Here is a 25,047-nt window from a genome sequence, read left to right as displayed (position 1 = left end):
CTCATTTGAACATGCACTATGTTAGCTTGTTTGACCCAGCAGCCCCAACACTTAGAGCAAAGACATTATTTACAAGACGGGAATCAGGGGAGCCAGCTCTGGGCTCAGATCACCTGGGCTCAAGTCCTATTAATTTAGTTATTGTACTTGCTTTGCCAGCGACTTGACATTTTTCTCATGTTGAAATGAGGCCAATCATCTCCATCATGGGTATTGGGGGAAGACTTCATGAGATAGTCACACAAAGCACTCAAGGTGATAGTTGGCACACAGTAAGCACTTAATAATTGTTGCCTACTATTATTATTTTATACAGCCAAAGTGCCTTATTTGGAAGAGCATTTCCGTGTGGCTACCTATTTTCTAAGATTGATCCTGGGTCTCGGCAGATGAGTGATTTCTTTTTAGTGATGCCACACTGACGGTGCTCAGTAAAATATTTGTTGAATGAATGGAAGCATGAACAAGTGTGGCACGAATTGGGCAGAAATAGAAGGTAGAGCATAAAAGTGCGGGCAGAGGAGTTTGAAGATACTTTGGTAGGCAATGGGGAGTTATTGGAGGTTCTTGAGTAAGGGTCGAGAAGTGTCAGATGGATTGAAGGAAGGATGGGTTGGAAGCAAGATGAAGCAAGCTGTGTGCATCTTCTGGATGAGGAATAAGACATATTTGTTCTGAAGTTTCCAGGGAGAAGGGAAGGAGGGCTTTTCCTTCATTCTAAGTGCTGCCTTGGAGGCCTGCAAATCAGCCTGGATGACTCCCCCCTTTCTTGGCACACATCTAGTGCATCTCTACACATGCTGTGCTGGTCCACCCACTGAAGCCACCCTTATGCTGGTCTCCCAGATGCTACCCTACACCACGCTAGGGTCCCTCTTATTCACCTGCGTGGTATCTCCAGCCAGAAGAGTCTTGCCCAAAGCCTATCTGATGTGGTCAACTCCTGTCTTTGAAACCTTCCACTGGGTTTCACACTACCCCTAAGGTAGCTTCAGTTCTCCTCTGTGGCTCGCAGGTCCTGCCTAATCTCATCCTGCTGACCTCTCTGACATGTCTGTCTCCTTCCTCCTCTCCCTCGCGGCTACCCACTTGGGCTCAGCTCATCTGCCCCTTCCCTAATCTGGGTTTCTCCCACGTGGTACCTGCCTGAAATAAAGTTTCCAGGGTGACCTTCTCACACTTGAACCACAGGAATCCCTTGGCTGTCTCGTCACAGTGCAGATTGCCCCTTCAGTAGTTTGGGGTGGGCCCTCGGATTCCAACCCTCCCACAGCCTCCTGGAGGCACATCAGGGCGGGGCTTGTGAGAAATGCAGACTCTCAGGCCCCGCCCTGGACTTCTGACTCTTGAACGCGCACATGAGCAGTCTAAGTGCGTATGTGTCTGGGAGTGCTGATCTAGGGCACCACTTAGGAGTATGTGACCACTCTTCTGGTGGCTCCTGGGGGTTATGCCAGGGCTGGCTCAGGTACCATGATTTTGTTGTTGAGTCTACACCCTGTTGGAGTCTACACCTGTGAGCTCTGCCACAATGAGACCAGTTGGGGAGCTATTTCCTCCTGCAGGGAGAGAAGACCCAGAACTGGCTGGGATGGGAATGAGATGCAAGCTGAGAGGTGGAGAATAGATTGACTGGTCTCTGGCAGCCCCTGTACCACCGTGACATGCTGCAAATGATTTGTGTTTGTAAGGTGTGACATGGGAGGTCAATAGGATTTTTCTTAGCAGACTAGAGTCTATGGTGGCCTTTCCGGGATTGGTCTTGATATAATTTCCCAGCTGAGTGGCACATGCGCTATCAGGCAGAACTGTGGGGGGAAGGCCACCAGGTTAAGAGCCAGAGGGAACTTGGCAATGCAGCAACGTTCTGGCCTCTTGTGACTTACATATCCAGAGATCCTCTTTTCAGTGCTTGAGAGGGGGACAAGATGGGCTTTCTGGTCCTACAGAAAAGCCAAGACCTGCCCTGGGTGTTGGAGGATTCCGGAGAGCCCACTTTCCCACCGTCATTGCTGGCCCTGCATTCCTGCCTCTGCTGGGCTCTTATTCTCTTGGTCTTACACCTGTTCCTTTACCACTGGTGTTGAGCCCAGGGTGGGCCCTGGCTCCCCACAATCCCTGCAAACCAGCATCAAAGCACCCACAGATACAAGCCATGAAGTTGTAAGGGTCACCAAAAAGGCTGTGCATAATAGCACACTTAACACAGATGACAGAAGAACAGACTTCCCATTCCAGAATGTTCCCTGGACTGGGGAACTTGGGAGTTGTGCTGGCTACCCATCCCATGGAGCGCCTGGCCTCAGGTCATCTCACTGCTTTCTCTGCCTTATTCCCTCCTCCAAATCTTGCCATTAGGCAAAGGAATTTACTTCTCTCCCCTTCCAGGCCTAAAACCTCCAGACCTGCCTTTGCATAGCCCAAGCACATCCAGGCTCTTAGCTGCCAGAGAGCCCTTCTAGGCCATTAGCTGCAGCAAGGCCCACCCAGCGGGGACTTGGGGGTTAGGGCTCATCCTTTACCAAGATGCACCTTCGTTAGTAGACACTCGAAGTTTTAAATAGCATTTTCCTCTCCCTTTAGATGATCTCTGGTGGAAGCCTCTTTGAGGCGAACAATCTATAATCTCTTATTCATTCATTCATTCATTCATTCATTCAACACATATTTATCGAGGAAGGTCAGTGCGCCAAGTGCAGGTGCTGGAGGAACAAATAGAGTCATGCTTGCTTCTAGAAACCTGCTGATGGATTGCTTGCCTCACCTGTGGGGCATGACGAAAGGAAGGATTAATGCGCTGGGTATCGTCTGATAAAGTAAAACCAAAACTCACAAGATACTATGTTATTGAGGGGCGCCAGTATTCTTCACCTTGCAAAGGGATTCACTGTAGGATTAAATAAATCCAGAGAACTTTAGAATTTGATGGGACCTCGGGGACCAGCTCATTCAATCCCTATACTAGGAAAGTGATATTTAAACAGTGTAAGAGGCTTGCTTCCAGTTATCCAGCAATGCCTGAGCCAGGGGGTCACATCCAGCACGGCGTTCTCCTTCCCAAGACCGGTCTCTTCCCATCATGCCTTGCATGCTACAGAGATATTCCAATGGCGATGAGGATGATATCATTGATAATAATATGTTTTAGTGCTTTCTAGGTGCCAGACACTGTTCTAAGTGCTTTTCATATGTCAAACATTGTTCTCCTAGCAATGCCATTAATACCACTGAGAGAGTGCTGAGGCACAGAGAGATCAAGCAACTTGTCTAAGGTCACACAGCTCAGAAGTCCTGGCACTGGGTTCTAATCCAGGTTATCTGGCTCCTGAGCCCAGATGCTGAACGACAACACTCTATGGCTTCTCTTTTGAGAGGGACTCCCTGACCCCGAGCTCTGGCAGAGAAATGAGTTTCCACCTACCTATTTAAAGTTAGGTATTTCTGTATTGAACATCATTGCAGTGCCAAGCAAACCAAAGCTTGATGTCATACTTTCCGAGTTTTAAAGTATTGGGTTGCTCTGTATAGAGCTGCCATTAAAGTTCGTAAAGCGTTGCTGATAAAACAGCGGGAAAAGCAGGTGGGATGCGTGTGACAAGTAGTAGGATTGTGATCAAGGTTACAGGTGAAACAGGATGGTGGCTAGAAATTCCTGCAGACTTTATGGAGTGAGAAGTCTGGAAATAAACCCAGTCAAATGCCAATCGTGTGTGGTGCTTCTTCCGTAGCAACTATACTTACAGTATTGTTTACAAAACAATCATGTCTCTCTTGGCATTGACTGAATTAAATATTGTGCTATTAATGAATTAAGGTCAGGCATGTTTCGCTGGCTCCCCAAATCATCTTGTGTGAGTCTTAGAGTTGACTTTTTTCATGTGTGCTTGATTAATTTCCCAGAAGACCCCTCCTGTTGCACACCCTTACCCCCCAACCTCCCTTATAGTTTGGGGATTCTCACTGTGAGTAGGTAGTCCCAGCAGAGCCCAGAATCTAAAACAACGAAGACCAGTTCGTTCTCTAGTTAGCTTTTCCCTTTGACGCGGTGATCAAAATTAACCCTGGAGAATATAAGCTTCCATGCCTCCATCTCTCCTACAGATGCCAGAATCCTGGGAAGTCATAGAAGAGAGGAAAGAGAATGTTGTGAACCTCCCAGGAACTTCGGGGACAAATGGATTGCTATTTGTTTTCTCTGTTTCATAGTAATGATTACAGGCTGGCCATGGTGTTTAGCAACAGGATCCAGCAGGTCAGTTATGACAACTTCATCACTGTCATTAGGGCCTTTTGTTTGCTGTGAACACAAAAAGCTGTTCAGCATTAAGAAAGTCAAGGGAAAGAAAGAGAGGAGGGGGTGGAGAAAGCCAAGGAGAGAGCCAGGGAACCAAGGTTCGAACACTATTAATACTGAGGAAAAATACCCCTGGGTGCTCTAGTCAGCTGACTTCAATGGTGAAGGGGCCTCAGTTAGGGGACCCAATTTTGGACTCCCAGTTCTTTCTCTGAGAAGAGTAATTGCTCATGTTTATAAAGGCTAATCATTTATGCCAATTGTGGTTCCTAGAAAAGCCCTAGGGGAAAGTTATTTTTGGTAAAGGGTCTCCCTGCTTCAAGTATAGTGACTGTGACTAACTAGTTTCAGTATCTTCTCTCGAATGTCAGGGTAAAATGAAGTAAAATAAATAGACTGAGTGCAGTGACCTTTGTTGGGGACTTACCAAATGACAGGCAAGGTGGCCTTTTTATGTGTATCATCTCCTTGGTCTTAACAATCCTGGGGTCTATGGCTTCATACCCATTGTACTAATGAGGACAATAAAACACAGAGGGGTAAAATGTTGCCTCTGAAATCACCCAGCAAGTCACAGCCCAGCAGGGATTTGAATTCCGGTGTATCTCCTGTTCCAAGTTGACTACACCGTGCTGAAAACTCACACACACACACACACACACACACACACACACACACACACGCCACAACAACCCCTCCCCCAAAACAAAACAAGCACACGACCACCAAAATTCTTAACTGAAGCCAGAGGCAAGGTTAAAAATCTCAGTACTTGGAAGGACCATGGAAAAGTAGGCAAGAAGTATGTATTTATTTCAGGATCCGATCATGTGAAAGCTTGAGTGATCAAAAGACCTATTGAAAGAAATTGTATTGATTAAGTCACAAAAATGTGTTACACTTTTTTGGGCACTTGCCCCCTCCTCCTGAGGTGACCTTTGACAAGACATTCTGTGTTCCCATTTTTAGGCAAAAAAAAAAAAAAAAAAAAAAAGTGGGTAGAAGACGTTAAGTTTGATCTTTGGTTCGTGCAAATCTTTGTCTTATTAGTAGTGTATCTTGCTTGTGCTGGCTTTCTGCAGGCTGACCAAGCTCCTTTGACTCATGTTCCTACTCCTTACGTCTCTCTTATCCTTTTCTGGACAACTTTACCAATATCATGCCTTGAATCTTGAGAAATATCTGGTAAAACTGGCCAATTAGAATGGCAGGCATAACTGGGAAACAGATGGGGGGGGTGATGTGGAAAGAGAGGGAGGGAGAGAACAAAAGAGGGCAGCAGTTCTCATGATGACCAAATGAGGCTGCTTCTGCTGGGACATTACATTTACTGCCTAAAATGTGACCTGAACCATTTCTGGTGAACTCCGTTAACCCTGTAAGCTATTGACAGAACCTTTACTCAAATCTTAGTAGGGAGTCTCTGCTCCTGGTGCAACGTGGCCAATGCATATGAATTCAGGGGGATTAAAAAAAAATTAACTAATTCCCAGTTCAGGTCATCTTAGGACTTCCTGGATGTCCCTGAACAACCACTCCATCCAGTGACCCACATGGGTTCTGAACTGGACTTGTGTGTATCTCTGTGGAAAAATAAGAAGCATATGAAAACCTCAGGCTGGGTGGGTGGTGGTGACCAGACAGGGAGACGGAGACTGAGACTGCGGATCAGGAAGCTGGAAATTCCCTCCTGCCTTGGTGTTTGGCCTCTCGCTTTTCCACTTCCCCAAATCACCCTTGCGGTGGGCCTGTGCGCATAGTGTATGCTCCCTAATTGTCTCTTGAAGTGATGGTAAAACCACAAGAGCCTGAATTCTAGTTCTCGTTCTTAGCGACCATCTTAACATCGAAACTCCAACCTCTCACCTGAGTGCAAGGGAGCCCTGACCACCCTGCCCTCCATCAGGGGGCTCCCTACAGGCAGCTCCCGCCTGAGCTCTCGCCCCCACCCCCTTCGCCCCGCTTAGCAAGAGAACACCTTTCTCCAGCTTTTAGGTTTCTCCGGGCTGAGTTTACAGCGGGGCTGTTAGGGGTCAGGAGCATGGCTTGGGGAGCCGGCCGGCTGGGTGCTAGTCCAGGTGGCTCGGAATCCTGGCTTCAGCATCCCCTGCGGGACAGGTGGGGCACGCGCTTTTCTGGAGCCACCCCAGGCCTCCTGCAGGAATGCTGATTGACACTGTCCTGTTTGAGAACTACTGTGTCCAGGGCACGGAGGGCTCCCCGCTGCCCCCTACGTGGTGGGTGTCGGGTCCAGGGCATCCCCGGGCTGGCTGGGGTCCGGGGGAGTTGGGGCGTGAGCGCGCCGGGAGCGGGAAGTGCGGGGGAGGAGGAGAAAGAGGAGGAGGAGGAGGAGAGGAAGTCCCCCGTGGCCACCCCGAGGGGAGGGCGGGACGGTGCCCGCGGGCACTCGGTCGGGAGACTGGGGAGGGGTGGGCCGGCAGGGCAGCTCCGCCCGCGAGCCGAGGGGCTCCGACCGCCGGGCGCGCGTTCTCCGCCGACCCCCGGCGGGAGGGGCGGGGGTGGCAGCGCGTGCGCGGGGCGGCGGGCGCGCGCGGGGGGGGGCGGGGCGGGGCGGCGCGTGGCGACCCCGGCGGGCGCGAGGCTGAGGCGCGCGCGGGGCGCCGCGCGGGGCGCGGGGGCGCGCGGGCGGGAGCGCGCGGGGGGGGCTGCCCCGGGGCGGCCCCCCCACGTCGGGGCGCGGCGGGCGGCGGCGGCGGGAGCGCGTCCCGTCCGGGTCCCGAGGAGCCGCCGCCGCCGCCGCCGCCGGCGCCGCCGCCGCCGCTCGCCAACATGGCGGACCTCGAGGCCGTGCTGGCCGATGTCAGCTACCTGATGGCGATGGAGAAGAGCAAGGCGACCCCGGCCGCCCGCGCCAGCAAGAAGATCGTGCTGCCGGAGCCCAGGTACCGGCCGCCGGGGCCCGCGCCTTCCCCTCGCGCCTCCGTCCCCCGCGGCCGCCAGCGACCCCCTGCGTCCGGGAGGGTCGGACGCTCGGCCTCTGCCGTTCCCCCCCCCCGCCCCCGGCCTCGCCGTTCCCGTCTCTGAAATGGGCTTCGGAGGGCTGCCGGGGGGACTCCGGCTGAGAGCGCCCCAAAGTGCCCAGCGCGGCGCCCGGAGCGCAGGAGCGCCCCAGCAACGGGCTGCCGGGATGTGGTTGTGACTTGGCTGGACCAGCTGCATCCCTGTCGCTCTCTCCTGTCCCATCCCTGCGTCTGGGTCCAGCCCCATCCCTAGGGTCGTCAGTGCGCCCCTGCCAAGGCTCCCTCCTGCCCCATGCCTGCCCTTCCAGCCCTATCCCTAACCCTTCTGCCCCATCTCCTTCATCCCTCCAGCCCCATCCTAATGGGCTCCTTCTGCCCCGTGCCTGTGGCTCCCCTGGGCTGCCTCCTGGTCATTTCTTCTCTGGTTTCTGCTGCCTCTTTCGCCAACTGCGTCCTCTCCTCAGCTCCGCATGGGCTCCTTAGCTGGGGAGTGCAGGCTCCTTGCCTTTTGTCCCAGGTACTTAAAGTGCAGTTTTCCGTGCTTGCTCCTCTTGAGGTCCAGTCTATTCCGCTTCCAATCCTCCTATCCTTTCCTCTTTTGTGCCCCCAGGCAGTGATGAGTGGCTTGTGACCCACACAGTTTTCTTTTTGGTGCTAAGTGTATCATCCCGGTGGCTTTCCTCAACTTGCAGATCCACTGGTGGTCACTTTAAACGCACATTGAATGGTTGATTCCAGACAGGAATTTGTTGTTTAAAAGACCAAAGAAGGGCCCGATTGAATTGGCGAGGGGTTTGGTGAGGGCCATACCAAGTTGTGATTTTATATCGCTAATGATTTATTATTGATGGAACTAGTTAAAGACTTCAGTGGTTCGTGTCATTAGCACCACCCCAGAAAAGATCGTTCATCAGAGTAATAGAGTTTCAAATAGTGTGTCAAAGGATTAGGGTTGGATTTTCCTCCTTAGCTTCTTTTCTAATTAACACCATCCTGAGTTGTACAGTGAATGTGCTAAATAGCTCTTGGTAGAATTGATGATAAAAAGAGGCATCTTCTGTATGGTGAGTTGGAAACCATGCAATTTTGTAAAACATTAGAATCTAAACTGAAGCTATTCTCGGTTGAAAGCACCAGTGTTTCAAGCACTATACACCCAAGATTGCTTAAATTCTTATCTTGACATAAGAAAAAAAATTTTTTTCTTTTAATGCTCAGTGATCGCCAGATAATTTTTTACAAGTCCATTCATGAGCCTGAGCCCTACGACAGAGAAAATATCAGCCCCTTTCAGTTATTTGTTGCAAAAAGCCAAATTGTGTAAATGAATACGTGTTAGGTATTTTTGGCTTGCTTGCCCTTTTTGTTAGCCCATGCATCTTGTTGGGCTGGCAGGGTGTGCTCTTTGATACGCAATGTCAAGCAGGGAAAATCAGGGAAGAGTACAGACCTTTTGGAGGGTTGTGAAATTAACACTCCGTTTCCAGAGTCTAACATATCTGAAGCTCATTGAAAATCAGTGCTGTTTAAAATTTCTGGCAAATGGGAAGCTACGTAAAACAAGAACACCCAAACCAAACCTGAATTTCATTTTTAAAAAACTGCATTTTTATAAATGTGGTATTCAGTGGTAATTCCTTTTTTCTTTTGCCTCTTCTCCTCTTCCTAAAGGGCAGGGAGTCCTAAATATATGGAGTCTCTCTATATAAAATCGAAAAATCTTAACTCTTCAGCAGTTTTGTGGGGGCGATATATAATATTAAAATTAGGAACTTCTGTTGTTTTTTTTTTTTGAACTTAATGTGACTTCTGCTTTTTTAGTGTCCCTCTTGAGAATCTTGACAACATACTTGTATGTTTAGGATATTCACTTCCTTGTATGAATGCCTTTGTTTTTCAGCGGTATTCTTTGGTAATGCTTTCTTTTAAGGCAAAACTGGGAGATGGTGAGCATATTTCTCATGACATTTTAGAATTGAGAAATATCAAGAGGAGAGTAATTTTAGGAAACAGCTCTTAGTAATTATTATTCTGTGGCTATTTTTTTAAAATAGATTCTTAAATTAGGTTATTGGAACCTCCTCAAAGGATTCTAATTTGTTTTGTATTTATCTCAGTGGCTTTGGTTTTAGTTTTGTAATGTGACCATTTACATGTGTTAAGGTTCTGTTACATTGAGATTATCAAGTAAAACATCTTTCGGTTTTTTATCTACCACTGGATGGCAGGTAGTGGCCTGCCTGCTGGATTTTGGGGTGGGGGGGTGGGTGGTTGGGGGATTTCTCAATATGGTAAGAAAGTTAATATTCATAGTGGCTTGGCAAGACTAGTATGATTCGCCTCTGTTGGTAAAGGATAGTGGTCAAATGGTTTCTGATAAGAGTTTCTATTTCAGCTGCATTTTGGAGTGAACCATGTGATCACCAGTCTTTGGTGCTCTTGAAAAAGATGTTTAGATTTGTATTTTTAGTATCTCAGTGAGGAGCATAACACTTGCCATTGGCCCATCACTAGTGACTTTTTCTTTCCAGCCCGATTATTTGAAATCACTGGAGTATTCTATATGCTTCCTCATTTTAGTTGCTTTGCCTCTTACGCAGTTTTAAGCAGAAAAGCAACAGGACTGCATAATCTCTAGCTAATTTAAATGAAATGTCTGGTCTGCCGTCCCCTGCCTATCACAGGAGACTCTCAGAAGATGGAACATTCTGCCCCGGGGAGATTTTGCTTCTCTGAGATAGCGAGAGGCAACCATTTTGTTATGTTGACACATTATTTAATTAACGAACCAATGAGTGTAAATCCCATAATAGCTGACTATTTGTTCAGATTACATAGCTGCTTCAGTTTACTGAAACATTAGTTGAGTTAATGTAGCTGATAATGGGATCTGTTGGGAATACTAACCCGTGACCCATGGGTTCACTGTGCAGGCCCAGTTAGAAACACGAGCATTCAGATGTATGTGCCAGTTACCCTACTCCATGTGAGGGAAGAAGTCCTTTTATTTGATAGAGTCTAATTCATAAGCTAAGGCCTACAGAGGGTCAACATCTTAAAGCCGTGGATCATGAGACCACTTGTACTTTAGGCTCGTTACTCTGATTAACCTTTTCTAATCAAAATGAAATTCAGTTGACTTGGAGTCACACGTAGTTGAAAGGGATTGAGTACATGAACTTGACCCTTCCCCTACATCCTGTGTCCATTTTGGGGACATTGACAATTTTGGATCATTAATTACAAAGCTTGTCCTTTCAACGTATCCAGGCAATGTGATAGGAAGTTCTGAAAACAACATTTGCAAGAGTCTTTGTAACTTACCTGGAGCGTTTAGAATATCCTTAAGGACATCTGTGACACCTTTTTTTTTTTCTAAAGATTTTATTTATTTATTTGAGAGAGAGAGAGAATGAGAGATAGAGAGCACGAGAGGGAAGAGGGTCAGAGGGAGAAGCAGACTCCCTGGTGAGCAGGGAGCCCGATGTGGGACTCGATCCCGGGACTCCAGGATCATGACCTGAGCTGAACTCAGTCGCTTAACCAACTGAGCCACCCAGGCGCCCTGTGACACCTTTTATTACATCACTTCTATAGGTGGTTGTAGAGCCCTTTCTCCAAGCCAGGCATGGGGATACCGTGATGGACCCAACCACAGCGTTGTCCTTCAAGGGGCATATGTAGTCTAGTGGGAAATATACAGTTGATTCAAGAAAGATGCTTACTTTAAAGTGCAATTTCTTGAAGATTCTGTTTGACCACAGACGAGTAGCATTTGGATGGCTTTTATCATCTATCGTCATAGAACTCATGTTTGCTAAGTGTTTTTACAGTAATTTGTTAGTTATTCCCGTTGAAGAGCTATCTAGCCATAGTAGACATAGTAACATGGTAATATTGCATCTTCCTATTTGTAAAACTATCAAATGGAATTGATCTTGAAAAGTAGCTCAGTTTTCTTCTTTTGTGGGAATGGAGTTTCTTCAGTAAGTTCCCTAACCCCAATCTGTGAGTGGTGGGTGGTGGCTTTGAACTAGTCCTCTCTGTTTTGGGTATGGGGGATTCTATGCCTGTGTGCCCCCCTGCCTCCCAACTTTGAACTGAAAAGTCAGTGATGAAAGAATGAACAGCCTTCAGGAAAAAAAGTGTTCTTTGTCGTTGGGAGGAGTATTTCTGTGTATAAAACGGTAGCAGTGTTCTTGCCTCTTTTCCGCTAAGTTACACATTCAAAATGTAATTTGTTCTGACCTTTCGGTTATTATTTCATTCTTGGTTCAGAGTCAGTTTGTGCCAGTGACTTGAAAATGCAAGTACTGTGCGTAGTTGTCAATTCTTAGAAATAGACGTTCCAGTGCAATCAATTTTGGACCTAGAACTAGCTGCCCAAAACATTGTGAAATGTTTCGAATCGAGAGCCCAGTAGATCTCTTTGAGGTTCAGGCAGCCCCGGTTTGTATATGCAATGTGTTCTTAGAAGCAGTGTCTTAAAAGTGCTTTTCAGCATGCTGAATTTGGCTTTGCCAAACATCTGTTTGGACAAGACTGGTACTGTTGGATAGGGCGTCAAGACTTGAAGCAGGGAAGTGTAGGTCTTTATCTGACAGCGGGTGGCAAAGCAGAGTAGGAAACGCAAAGTAGTCAAGAGCAGGATGCCTGGGGTCCCTGCAGCCCTGATAAGGGAAAGAGAAGTTTTACTTCCATGAACTAGGAATAGAACAACTACCATTTATTGAGCGCTTACTCTCTCCTGGGGCACTTTGCATAATGAGTACATTTGTTCCCCATAAGACTGCTTGCTGCCTGGTGAGTAGCATGAGCCTCATCAGCACTGTTAAGAACTCTGCCCAGGTGACAGCCGAAATGCAGCCGAGGTATAGTCAAGCCTTGATTTCTCAGAATCCGGGTTCTTTTCTCCTTTCTGTGCCGTGGGGCCAACAGGAATAAGGAGCAGCCCTCACCTTTTCTTTTGCAAGGAACAGACGACACAGTGATACTTTTTCATTTGGGGAAAGTATATTTTATGGGCCTTGCCTATCAGCTGCCGGTGCAGCATCTGAAAAGTCAGGACCGTCCTCAGAGACTGACGGAGAAAAGCTATTCCTCTGGGACCTGGAAAGTGGTAATTATGACTAAGTGAATAAGCAGTTTCTTCCTTATTTCCCATGAGGAGCTCGAGGGTTAAATGCCTGTTCTGTTCAACACAAGAAGTGCAACCTTGCCGCTGAGAAATTTGTAGAAGAGACTGCCTCAGCGCCCCCCCGCCCCGCCCCTCCTGCCCCAAACAATTTCTGTGTGAGTTATTATTTGGAAAAAAGAGCAGCCCCTGTCCCCCCTCAGATATTTCTGTTTTGGGAAAAAGAGTAAAGGGGCGAAACAATATTTTTGGCTTTATTTGCGATAAAAAAATCACTTTCTCATTCAAAACAATCCTCCTTTGTTAATACACCGAGTGTTTGAGGAATGCTGAAAATTTTGGTGAAAACGGGTTGTGTGTGCGGCGTGGTCTCGTCTGTCTTTATCCTTCTCTGGACACTGGCAGTGGGGGAATGGAGATCATGGGCTGGGCAACTTTCACTCCATTGTCGTGAAATCATTTGTATGTTTAGAAACTTCCATGCTCACTAGACTGGATGTCCCCGGACCTGCTTCTGCTCCTACTGCGTCTCACTCTTTATTCTTCTCTATTTTTGTCATTGATTAGCGCTTACAACCCTTGGGCCTTTCTTGACTGCTCTGTGGGTCTAAAATAAAATGCAGGGGGAGAAATAATACCTTGGCTTCCCATCTCCTGTAAATGTTTCTTCTAATTTTGGAAGTCTTCTCCTGGGTCACCTGTGCTTCAACACAGAGCATCTGCAGATTGTAGAACTTTCCATATAGGGCGGTATAGAGAGGACAGTGAAAATATCTTTACAGTTCATTTACTCTGTGATTGGTGTTTTGTGACAGTCAGCTTTGACCCCAGCCTTGGACCTGTGCTCTTGTTTGCTGCCATTTCCTTCTTCCGGGGTCTCAGGAGTAGGAAGAGGTGATTATATGAAGGTACCTAGGCCAGAGCTTCATCCTTGGTGAACTTGAAGTTCACCTGTTTCATCCCTGGGTCCTCTCTACTACCTGCCGTACTAGATAGAGTTCTAGATCAGAAACCAGGAACTATGGACCCGATTCCACTGGCAACTTGCCATGGGCCCTTGGTAAGTCACTTAAATTCACTATATTTAATTTTCCCTGTCTGTACAATATGAATCTATTCATTTCTGATCACAAAATGCCCTGCCCCCCAATCTGTCTCTTGTGAGCATTTTCTATCCATGCAGTATATTTGTAAACAAGAGAGAACATTAATTTCAAACATTGATAACTTGGGAAAAGATTGGATGAAATATTAAAGGGTGATTTTTCTTTAATTTACACCATAGGTGGTTGCTGTAGGGATTATATGTGGCACAAAACGTGACACCTTGAGAAAGTACAGAACAGTAGCAGATATAAAGCAGCATTGTGTGGAGCCCCTTGTGCTCTGAGGAAGCAGGCTTGGGAGACAGGACTTCTGAAAAGTTGGTTTGTTGGCTCAGGCAGCAAAGAGCAAATGTTGACCCTTAGGCACATAAGTAAGTGAATTTCCCAGATTTCTTCTCAGTTGTCTTCCTCTGGCTTTGTGGTGGCATTGTTTGTCTAGAACCTTGTACACATGATGCCTCACTCGGTTCTTTTTCTTTCTTTTCTACTCCTCCCCCTTAATTCCCCTTCTACCATCCCTCTTTTTCTTCCTTCCTTCCATCTGCCCACCCATCCATCCTTCCATCCACCCATCCATCCATCCACCCATCCATCCACCCACCCATCCATCCTTCCATCCATCCATCCATCCTTCCATCCACCCATCCTTCTATCCATTCTTTCTTCCTTTGGTCCATCCATCTATCCTTCCATCTTTCCATCCTTCCTTCCTTCCTTCCTTCCTTCCTTCCTTCCTTCCTTCCTTCCATCCATCCATTCATCCATCCCCTCCTCCATCTATCCATCTTTCCATTAATCCATCATCTATCCATTAGGCTCTGGGCTATGTTGACCTTAGTACATAGAGTTAACAAGCATGCTACTCTTAAGTACAGATAACTAAGCAATTAGGAGAGTTAACTCATCCTTTGGAGGTCTTTGCTTCAGTAAAATGAACCAAAAATCATAGCCTAAAAGCAGCTGGCTTCAGTGTATTGAGCATAAGGTGATTCATTTCAGTATTCCTTAGACATTAATAGATTGCATGTTAATAACATAGCAGTGTAGTATCTCATGTTTGAAAAGACCTTGGAGGGCATCCAATTTAGTCATACATTGGGTGGGTGACGTCCCTGTCTGACGTCCAGGCAGGTCATCTTTGAGGAACATCTTTGGAAGCTCTGTGGTGTTGGAAAGCTCTTTTGCAATCATTCTGTGCGCTGATCTTTTGCTATCCTTTTGTGGTTATGCAAAACAAGTTTAATCCCTTGTAAAAAGTGACAGGTTTTCCAGTATCTGAAGGCAGCTCCCCATCCCACAATGGCTTTCATGGGAAGCTGTCCCCCTATTCCTTTAGTCACTACCCAAATCCAGCTGAAGTCTGTATGTACTCTGTGTAATCTCTTCTTATCATTCTGAACATTACCTGGCTAAATAAGAATATTAAAATTTACAAAGACTAAAAAGATACCTGTAAAATTACTATAATTAATTCAGTGATGGTAAAATGAGTGAAAAATTGTATTTCAAGTGTATGTTTGAGTCCCTCTAAAGTTCCATTATGGGTAGAAAATTTTCGGTTCCCCCAGTGATTTAAAATTCATTACATGAGTTTGATTAGGGGATTAACATTTCCATTAAGTGAGAATTTGGAAGCTAGGATGGGTTACACGTGTATTATGACAGGGACTGCCACTTGCCAAGCGCTAAGTAAGTTCCAGGCCCTGTATACTTCTTAGATAAGTATAGGCTAAAATATTTTAGGAAGAGAATGAGCTTTAATTATGCTGCAAAAGTCTTTTTCTGAGGATTTTAGGGCTTATGTTTCATACATTCAAGAACTTACACCTACAACTCCATTAGGAGTTTGCTGGGGAAGGCAGCTAGCATCTTCGTGTTCAGCAGGGCACCTTTACTGAAGAACACACTCTTGGTGTTTGTGCTTTGTGTCATAAGTCAGTCCTTGTTCTTTGTTATTTTTCTAGAAAGAGCACTCTGGTTATATTTTCAGGTTACTCTAAATGTTCTGTATCTGCATTGCATTTGATAAGGGCTTAAGTTAAAAATGAACTCGGAGCTACATGGGAAGGCATGTACACAGCTGTTGAGTACTGCAGGCTTTCATTTTGCATTGTGAGTGTCTAAAGCTGAGATGACATTTCAGATGTGTCTTCTTTTAAAAATATGAGACTTTTGCTATTTGGTTGAGAGGGGGTGGAAAACGAGGTACCTAGACTCCATTTAGAAACAGAACTAACCCTAACGGGCAAGGTCAAGGGATTTTAATATTCCTCTTTCATCGGTCATTCTTTCCTTAACTATGTTTACTCTTTTTTTTCTTATAATGACACCCTAATTATGCTTTTGTCATCCCAACATTAAGTATAGACTAGAGTGTAAAGCTTTTGTGCTGTCTTCTGTGCCCCATTTAGGACTTGCTTCCTTCTCTTTGGTTGCCACTGGCAGTGGAGAAAAACTGATTATTTATGCAAAATGTCACAACTAGAACTGGCCTAGAAGGAGAAGGTATTTTCTGCACATTAGCAGTTTCTGAGTCATGCATGAGAGGGGCTATACTTAGGTTCATGATCTCCCCCCGCCCCCCGCAAAGAAGTGTGACAGTTTCTGTGGTCAGGGATTTCTTAGGGTTCAATCGTTTGCTTGGTTTTTTTATTCCATAAGGAGAACCAGGCAGTGTCTCCGTGTCTCTGTCTTTTCACTAAAGTGCCCTTCTTAATGGGGAATGGGTGTTCAAATTATTAAAAATAAAAAGATCAGGTTACAAAATAAGAAAAGCTTATTTTTTCCTGGCCATTACGTACTGGTTATCTCATGACCATCTAGGGATCTAGGGGTAGGGTCTGTGATGGCAGAACAGACAGAATAAGCAAGACTCTTTGGAAGTGCCTCATTGATTCCAACCTTCTTCTTCTTCTTTTTTTTTTTTAAAGATTTTATTTATTTATTTGACAGAGAGAGAGACAGCGAGAGAGGGAGCACAAGCAGGGGGAGTGGGAGAGGGAGAAGCAGGCCTCCCGCCCAACAGGGAGCCTGATATGGGGCTCGATCCCAGGACCCCGGGATCATGACCTGAGCCGAAGGCAGACGCTTAATGACTGAGCCACCCAGGCGCCCCTGATTCCAACCTTCTTCTCCTCTTTGGAAGCTCTCTCCAGAACTGGGGCATGACTTGGGTCAATACCGAAAGGATCTCGATGGCGAGCCAGTTGTTGGACTTAACATTTAGATCTGTATGTGTGTATCAATCAGTGACAGCTGATCATTTATTTCATATTTATTTGATAGATTTGAATTGAGAGTTAAAAAACCTCACTAATACTTGTATGCAGTGCTTTATAGTTTTACATGTATATACTGTTTTTAGTTTTTACACTTATCCTCTATTGTGGTAGGTAGAAATTTAAAAAAGAAAAAAAATGCTCCAGACCTGTCCACCATATTGAAAGGTACGTTTTGTCTATTTGGGCCGTCTCCTTAGACGCTAGTGTCCTTCCTGTGGTCTCTGGGATGACCCTCAGCCATTCAGACCCAGAAACTAGATTTTATTACTGCATTGAGCACATCTGTCTCTTATAGTAAAATGCATGCTAATCAGCCAAGTCTGCCTGACTAACCCATATTTTTCCTCGTTGCCCTGGTGGTTCTTATTATATAGTTAAAGACCCTCTTGAGAATCAGATGAAGCTAGAGGCTCCCACTCCCCAGAATGCACTAATTCACCTAGTAGATTTATCTGAAAAGCCAGACTAACTAGAATATCAAATTTACTCCTTTATGCTCAACACTAATCTGCCAGGAGTTCAGATGCCCAAAGGCTGTGTGACCAGAGCATTCTCTCCTGGGAGTTTCCCTCGTGGAAGTGCACTGTTCCTCAGAAGGTAGTGTAGCCTGCATGGGCTCATGGCCCGAGGGGTCGGAATGTCCCGAGGTGTCAGAAGGGCCTAAGCCTGAGACTTAGCAGTTTCAGTAGCTGGGACCAAGTCACTTCCCCACAGGGTGGCTTTACGCTGGATGTGAAGTCCTTGAATTCCCTGGCAGTGATGGCTTCTGTGATGACCTGTCCTTCCGGTTCTCACTGGGGGGCAGACCTCCTCTGGATCTGATAAGACAGTTACTGAAGCCACAGCCAGGGCCAGCCAGCCCAGGAAACTTTGGCATTTCTCTGCCCTTTGTGTTACGTATTGATTTAAAATCTTTACTCTCAGAGGGCACACTTTCTTCCTTATTTTCAGATTCTTGGAAATGGCTCTACAATACTCATCATCTCCTTTAGAAGGAGGAAATTCGGGTTCAGAGAGAAACTAATTGCTCAAGATCACATTGCTAGCAAAGGGCTCAAAACTGCATTTTAATAGACACCTACAGACTATCTTTTGCCATATGAATCATCTAAGAAAAGAAGGTTCTTAGAACAGTGTCAATTTCAGATATTACCAACACAGTTTGAAAATGAATTGTCAGGATGCCTGGGTGGCTTAGTCGGTTAAGCAGCTGCCTTCCGCTCAGGTCACGATTTCTAGGATCTCTAGGTCCTGGGATCGAGCCCCGTATCACATCAGGTTTCCTGCTCAGCAGGGAGTCTGCTTCTCCCTCTCTCTCTGCCTCTCCTCCTGCTCATGTTCGCTCTCTCTCTCTGACAAATAAAATCTTTGAAAATGAATTGTTTTCACCCAGTAAGGGTTATCAACTATAGAGATCTGATAAAGTACTCTGGTGGCTCACATATAATTTCATCAGAGATGTTGATTTAATAATAAATATATGAATAATTCCTTAAAAGACAAGGTATCCTAAATTTCATGTTCAGTAATAGAGTTATCATTAACAATGGCCATGTTATAAATTGAGAAAGGCTACATGTCAAAGTTTCTTAATGTTTTCTGACCCTAGACATCTTCCTGTAATTTCACAGGTACTCTTATCTTAAAAAACAAAAAGTAAAATTCTCTCTCTCTGCCCATCAGCAGTACATGCGTATCCTTGGCTTGAACCTACTTGTCTGTTTACTCTAGATACGTAAAGGATTTTTCATGTTAACCTTGTTAGCAGGCCATTCTAAATAGTGATAGGAAATTAATGAAACAGGTTGCACATTTAACCTTCACACAGAAAGGTTGTTGACATCATCCTGGGATGGGGTTGTGTTTGTCAGGAACAAAGTAGTGAGTCCCTTTACAACTTGCCCTCTGTACCTACTGAGACATGTTCAGCTTGTCCTCATTGGTAACGTGGAGAGGCTTCTCAGTCTTTTGAATTGCTGCATGATGAATCATAAAACCGTTGCTGACCTAACCTGGTGTTCATAATCACAAGTGCCACAGCAGCGAATGTGCTGACCTGGGTATGTTTGGGCCTGTAGAATAGACCCCTAGAAGTAAGAGACGGGCGTTTTCAGTTTTGCAAGATGATGCCAAATTGTCCTGTATGTTTTAAGGATAAATAGGGCTGCATTCAGAAGTGTTAATATTATTGTTAGTTTAAAATCATTTCATATAGACTATATAAATAGAGCCGGGTAATAAGAACCAAGATTTTAAATGTAAATGAAGAGATACAGGAGTACAAGACAAGAGCTAAGTAAAAACCCTGGTTAAATTTGAATTGGAAAGTCATTTTAAATTCATGATTTTTTTTTGAGGGGAGGGTCTTATCACATATATGTACGTCTCAGCTCCAGCCATGGAAAAGCCTGAGAGACAACTGCTGTCCTCTTGCAGTGGGTACCCTTCACAAACACACCTGCCTTTGGGTGTGGGCAGGGCCTGGGCAAGAAGAGCCTGGAACTTCTGTTATCTGTTGTATCAGGAAAAGGAGCCATCCAAGAGTTGGTGTGGGCACCAGATCTAACAAGTGCAGGGGCAGAAAGAAGGGGTCCTCACTGGCCAAAGGCAGGACGGTGTGACTATCAAAAGAATATGGCTGCAGTTGATGAAAATACTCTGAATATGTATTCAAACCCTTGTGGTGGGCAGAATAATAGCACCCCCCGCCCCCCAGATGTCCACGACCTAGTTCCCAGAACCTGTGAGTATGTGAACGGTACATGGCAAGAAAGTATTAGGATGCAGATGTAATTCAGGCAGCTGATGTGCAGACTTTAAAATAAGAGATTATTATCCTGAGTTACCTGGCTGTGCCCAGAACCATTGCAAGGAAGAGAGGCGAGTCAGAGTCAGAGTGAGGTAGCATGAGAAGGAATATCTGCCCTTTGCTGGCTTTGATGGTGGAATGGGGTCACAGACCAAGGAATATTGGTGGCTTCTCGAAGCTCCGATAAGGAGATGGATACTCTCCTAGAGCCTCCACTAGGAACAAAGCTGTGGTGGCACTTTGATCTTAGCTGAGCAAGACCCATTCCAGACTTCTGACCTGCAGATCTGTGAGATAATACACTTCTCTTGTTTGAAGCCCCCAAGTTTGAGGTACTTTGTTATAGCAGCAGTGCGAAGCTAATACATCCATGGTATCAGAAAGGGAGATCCCCAAACAACACAGATAAAAACAGAACACCTTACTGATCACCACTGGTGGTCAAAATATGGTACCAACTCCATCCCTGAAAAGTGACAATCAAAAAGGTAAAGAATTTAGCACTTTTCTTACTTTTCCTGTAAGAGCTACATCTGAGGGTGATCAGAAAGTCCTACTTGATGGGACATAATTCTTCCTTATAGAAGGACTGCAGCAAATGTTAGAAGAGTCGTCATTATTGCAACTCTTTTTTTCTTTTTAAAGATTTTATTTATTTATTTGACAGAGACAAAGCGAGAGAGAGAGAGGGAACACAAACAGGGGGAGTGGGAGAGGCTTCCCGCGGAGCAGGGAACCCGACTCAGGATTGATCCCAGGACCCTGGGATCATGACCTGAGCCAAAGGCAGACGCTTAACGACTGAGCCACCCAGGCACCCCTATTTTTGCAACTCTTAATGAAAGTGTTGATGTAGGCAAAGGTCATCAGAGTATGAACCCAATAGATGAAATGTCATGGGGAATTTGAAAAGGAGAAATCAGACTATCACCAATTCAGTTTTCTAAGTAATTTTCACATCAATAAGAAAAAATACCTATGTACCTTCTTAGGCGAGGCAATATGAAATACCAGGACCATCCAGTACCAAGGCCATTCTCACTCCCAAATGTTGGCCTCGAATATAATACAGTCTTTAGAGGTAAACTTTGAGCCTACAGGAAATACAGAGCTAGAGGAACAGATCGGCCTTAGGAGGAAGTGAACAGATAAATCCAGAATGGGAGCTCTCCTCCAGACCGCTATCTTGGTGTCCTCAGTAAGTCACTGGTGTGCCGATAACAAGTGGGTGGTGGAGAGAGGGAGATACTCTGGATTATAACAGATTGGAGAGAGAGAACAGGCCAATGAATGTGTGATCTTGATTACATTAGATTAAATCCTGGCTCAAAAGACACCTCTGAAAGAATTTTGGAAATTTGAATGGGAACTGGGCAGTAGGTCTTCAGGAGTTATTATTTCTCGGGGGGGGGGTGTTGGGGAGTAATAATAGATTGTATTTATGTAAGGAAAGTGGCCCTAATCTTTAGAAATGCAAACTGAGGTAGTAAGGGTAGAATGACATTCAGTCAGAGGTTTCAAGCTTTAAAATACTTTAAAAACTGAGGGAAAGGGGCACCTGGGTGGCTCAGTGGGTTAAGCACCTGCCTTCGGCTCAGGTCATGATCCCAGGGTCCTGGGATCGAATCGCACATCGGGCTCCCTGCTCGGCGGGAAGCCTGCTTCTCCCTCTGCCTCTGCCTTTCTCCCCATCCCGCTCCTACTCTCTCCCTCTCTCTGTCAAAATAAATATATAAAATCTTTAAAAAAGGAAACTGAAGGGAAAGTCAGGGTGACGATAAAAGCCACAGACTAAAAACCTTGGCCACTGTTCAGGGGGTGTTGAAGGCCAGTTACGGGGGCTCCCTATACTATACTCTTTTGCACGTTTGAACATTTTTAGAATTATAAGTAGATGGCTAGACCCAAGGATCACAACTCTATGCTTGCAGGGCTGCTGGAAGCCTCGGTTGACCCCATGTCAGGGTAAGAGCATTGGGGCCTTAGGATATAAACTCCTTGTGGGAGCGTGCACACAGATGCAAGTCATACTGCATCTCCCACAACTTAGGCCCCTGATGGTGGGGGGGTATGTGTGCAGGGAGGATGAAGTGCTTTTTGGAAACCGCAGTAGGTGACTCAAAAAGAGACTCCGTGACACTGATCGCAAAGGTGTGAGTAGGGTTTTAGTCAGTTCCCTTGCAGCCAGAGTCCTGACTAATCCAGGTGGTGTGGACAGATTTACAACCTGTTGACCTGAGGAACGATGAAGGGGAAAAAAAAAACACACAAGAAGGATTTCTAAGAGAGAGAGCATAGTAAGAAATGAAACTTTAGGGCGCCTGGGTGGCTCAGGTGGTTAAGCAACTGCCTTCGGCTCAGGTCATGGTCCTGGAGTCCTGGGATCGAGTCCCACATCGGGCTCCCTGCTTAGCAGGGAGTCTGCTTCTCCCTCTGACCGTCTTCCCTCTCCTGCTCTCTATCTCTCATTCTCTCTCTCTCAAATAAATAAATAAAATCTTAAAAAAAAAAAAAGAAATGAAACTTTAGAAAACCATATCCATTTACCCCCCCCAAGTGCAAAAGACTTCACTGAACTTCATGACTCTCATTTAAATCATAGCTCCGATGTTTAAATTTAGCAGGAAAAAAATAATAACCCTGGCTGTTTACGACAATCTACCCTGTAAGCATCCTTCCAGCACCTAATGAAACTATGAGATGCAAAGTCTCTCTTACAGAAATGACTTTAACAGCTTTCTATTTTTAAGTTATTTGAATATTAATTTGTCAAAACATTTCAAAATAATTATTTTAAAATAAGTGTTTTCAAATGTGTTGTTCTAAACCAGACCCCACTAACTACCGTAATTACCAACAAGATCCAGTATGGAGAAAAACAAAACTTTATTAAGACCAAGATAACCTGGGTAAATGGAGAGCTACAAGATATTTCTAGATAAGAAGGAAGACGCAGTTTGGGAAGATGTCATTTCTCTTCAAAAGAATCTCTAAGCCAAGATGTCCATCAACAGATGAATGGATAAAGAAGATGTGGTATATATACACAATGGAATATTATGCAGCCATCAAAAGTAATGAGATCTTGCCATTTGCAATGACATGGATGGAACTGGAGGGTGTTAGGCTGAGCGAAATAAGTCAATCAGAGAAAGACATGTATCATATGACCTCACTGATACGAGGAATTCTTAATCTCAGGAAACAAACTGAGGGTTGCTGGAGTGGTGGGGGGTGGGAGGGATGGGGTGGCTGGGTGATAGACATTGGGGAGGGTATGTGCTACGGTGAGCGCTGTGAATTGTACAAGACTGTTGAATCACAGATCTGTACCTCTGAAACAAATAATGCAATATATGTTAAGAAGAAAAAAAAAGAAGAAGAAGATAGCAGGAGGGGAAGAATGAAGGGGGGGAAATCGGTGGGGGAGACGAACCAGGAGAGACGATGGACTCTGAAAAACAAACTGAGGGTTCTAGAGGGGAGGGGGTGAGGGGATGGGTTAGCCTGGTGATGGGTATTAAAGAGGGCACGTTCTGCGTGGAGCACTGGGTGTTACGCACTAACAACGAATCATGGAACACTACATCAAAAACTAATGATGTATGGTGATTAACATAACAATAAAAAATTAAAAACAAAACAAAAGAATCTCTAAATCCAAGGCAATCCCAATCAAAATCCAAACGAGAGTTTCAAGGAACTTGAAAGCAGATGACTCTTCATCTAGAAGAGAAGAATGGGCAAAAATAACCAATCCCATTTTGAAAAAAATGAAACAATGGGGAATCTTCTCCGTCAAAAAGAAAACATTGCTGTAGCAGTTACAACTGTGGTTTTGGTGTAGGCACAGACACACAACCCTGTCCCACACATGCAAAGCCGTATATGTGTGAATTTGGTTTATGAATAAAGGTGACAGTTCGAGTCTGGTGGGGAAAGAATGGTGGGTGATCACTGGCTGTCCAAGTTATAACCCCTTCACATTGTATAAAAAAATAAATGCCAGAGTGTTCAGTGAGATAATCATAAAAATATTAAAAATATGAGAGAATGTGTTTTTGTTTTTACTCGAGTATAATAAAGAGTTCTTGTAAGCGACCCCCAAACCTGGAAGCTCTAAAGGAGAAGATCAGTGGATATGATGATATGATCACGCTGAGTTCTCGTAGGACAATAGGTATCATATACCAAACTGAAAGACAAGTCGAAGAAAAATTATATTGACTGATCTTCTGTGGAGCATATTTTAGTTTGTGAATCCGTTTGCCCAGACCAGACAGTGCTCATGCACTGAGGTCCCAGCCTGGGTCATGTTGTCTTGGGGAAGAGTGGGAGACAATAGGTCTGGGTGGTGTTTGGGGGACAAGGAGGTACAGCGACTTGTGTCCAGCGAGTCAGGATTTTTACCAGTGGTAGAAACAGAACGTCATCTGTCAGTCTTTGGAAAGGACGTGTTTGCTTTCAAAAAAGCCATGAAGAGCTGACATTAATCTCATGGGTGGTGATGAAGGTATGCTTTGCACATAGCCAGAAAAATAAATGAGTCTAAAAGTAGGAAGCGTTTGTGATCTGGCGTTTATGTGTGAGTGGGTGTGTTTTAATTGTTGCTGTCGTCTGTCCATTTGGTTCAGTTATTTGGTACAAGCTGGCACGACTTACCCTTCTCGAGTGGTCCCATTGCACTCTCTGATTTCGTCTTTGCCAGAGGCCCTTCAGGTTCTGTGCTTCAGTTGACTGGGCTCTGCAGGCCCTGTTGAAGCTTACTTGCCGCATTGGACTGGGGCTTCCTGTTTACTCCTGTCACCCCTGTAGACATGGGCTCCTCCAGGGCAGAGACACGGGAGGACTCACTATGTGTATCCCTGGTGTCACCCACAGTGGCCGGCTGTCTCACAGAAAGGATGCAGGACATATTCTGAATGAATGAATGAATGATTACATGAACAGACGGATGCATCGCCTTTTCCTCCCCCAGAGGATGGAGATACACAGATACTTGGGGCAAGTGGTATAGCAGTGCCACAGGACATGCAGGGGAAACCCAAGTGACTTTCCTCTGTAAGAGATGGGGGAGGCATCGCAGTGTCAATGACCCCCGGCCTGGACCCTGGGGGATAAGTAGGAGGTCTGCATGTAAAAGGACGCATTAGGAGGACTGGCATTTACAGAATCATTGAGTTGGTGAAAACAAGCATGACTGCTCTGGAAGAAAGACAGAGGCAGGATGCAGGTGATGAGGTGGGCTGGGGCCCCTTTGAAAATGCTGCCTGTAACATGCTAAGGAGTTTGGACAGTGGGCAAAATGAGAGGCCCTTGGAATCTTGTAGATGAGATAATGACATGGAAACTTGCTCTTGGAAACAAGGAGGATGCTCCAGACCCTGCTACAGACTCTCCTGCCCTTGGTCTCTCGCTCCTCCTCCGAGGCTTAGCTGTTCC

General features: G+C 45.5%; 1 protein-coding gene across 3 annotated transcripts in view; it reads left to right on the top strand.

Moving 5' to 3' along the window:
* The first annotated feature begins 7,017 nt into the window (after positions 1-7,017).
* GRK3 (G protein-coupled receptor kinase 3) overlaps positions 7,018-25,047 on the top strand; it is a 127,288-nt gene continuing 109,258 nt past the window's right edge. For 2 of the 3 annotated variants that reach the window (XR_003612517.2, XM_028124674.2), the window contains exon 1: positions 7,018-7,197. Coding sequence is in view for 1 of the 3 variants with exons in the window: in XM_028124674.2 (XP_027980475.2) it covers positions 7,085-7,197 (113 nt within the window). In the remaining 2 variants the exon portion in view is untranslated. The remainder of the gene's footprint in view (positions 7,198-25,047) is intronic. The other variant, XM_088019752.1, reaches the window with a different exon arrangement.

This window comes from Eumetopias jubatus, unplaced genomic scaffold (assembly GCF_037043125.1).
Source record: "Eumetopias jubatus isolate StellerSeaLion01/CBP00866 unplaced genomic scaffold, mEumJub1_p1.0 scaffold_16, whole genome shotgun sequence".
NCBI lineage: Eukaryota > Metazoa > Chordata > Mammalia > Carnivora > Otariidae > Eumetopias > Eumetopias jubatus.
The sequence above is the reverse complement of the archived record's forward strand: the minus strand, read 5'-3'. Positions and strand labels throughout refer to the sequence as shown.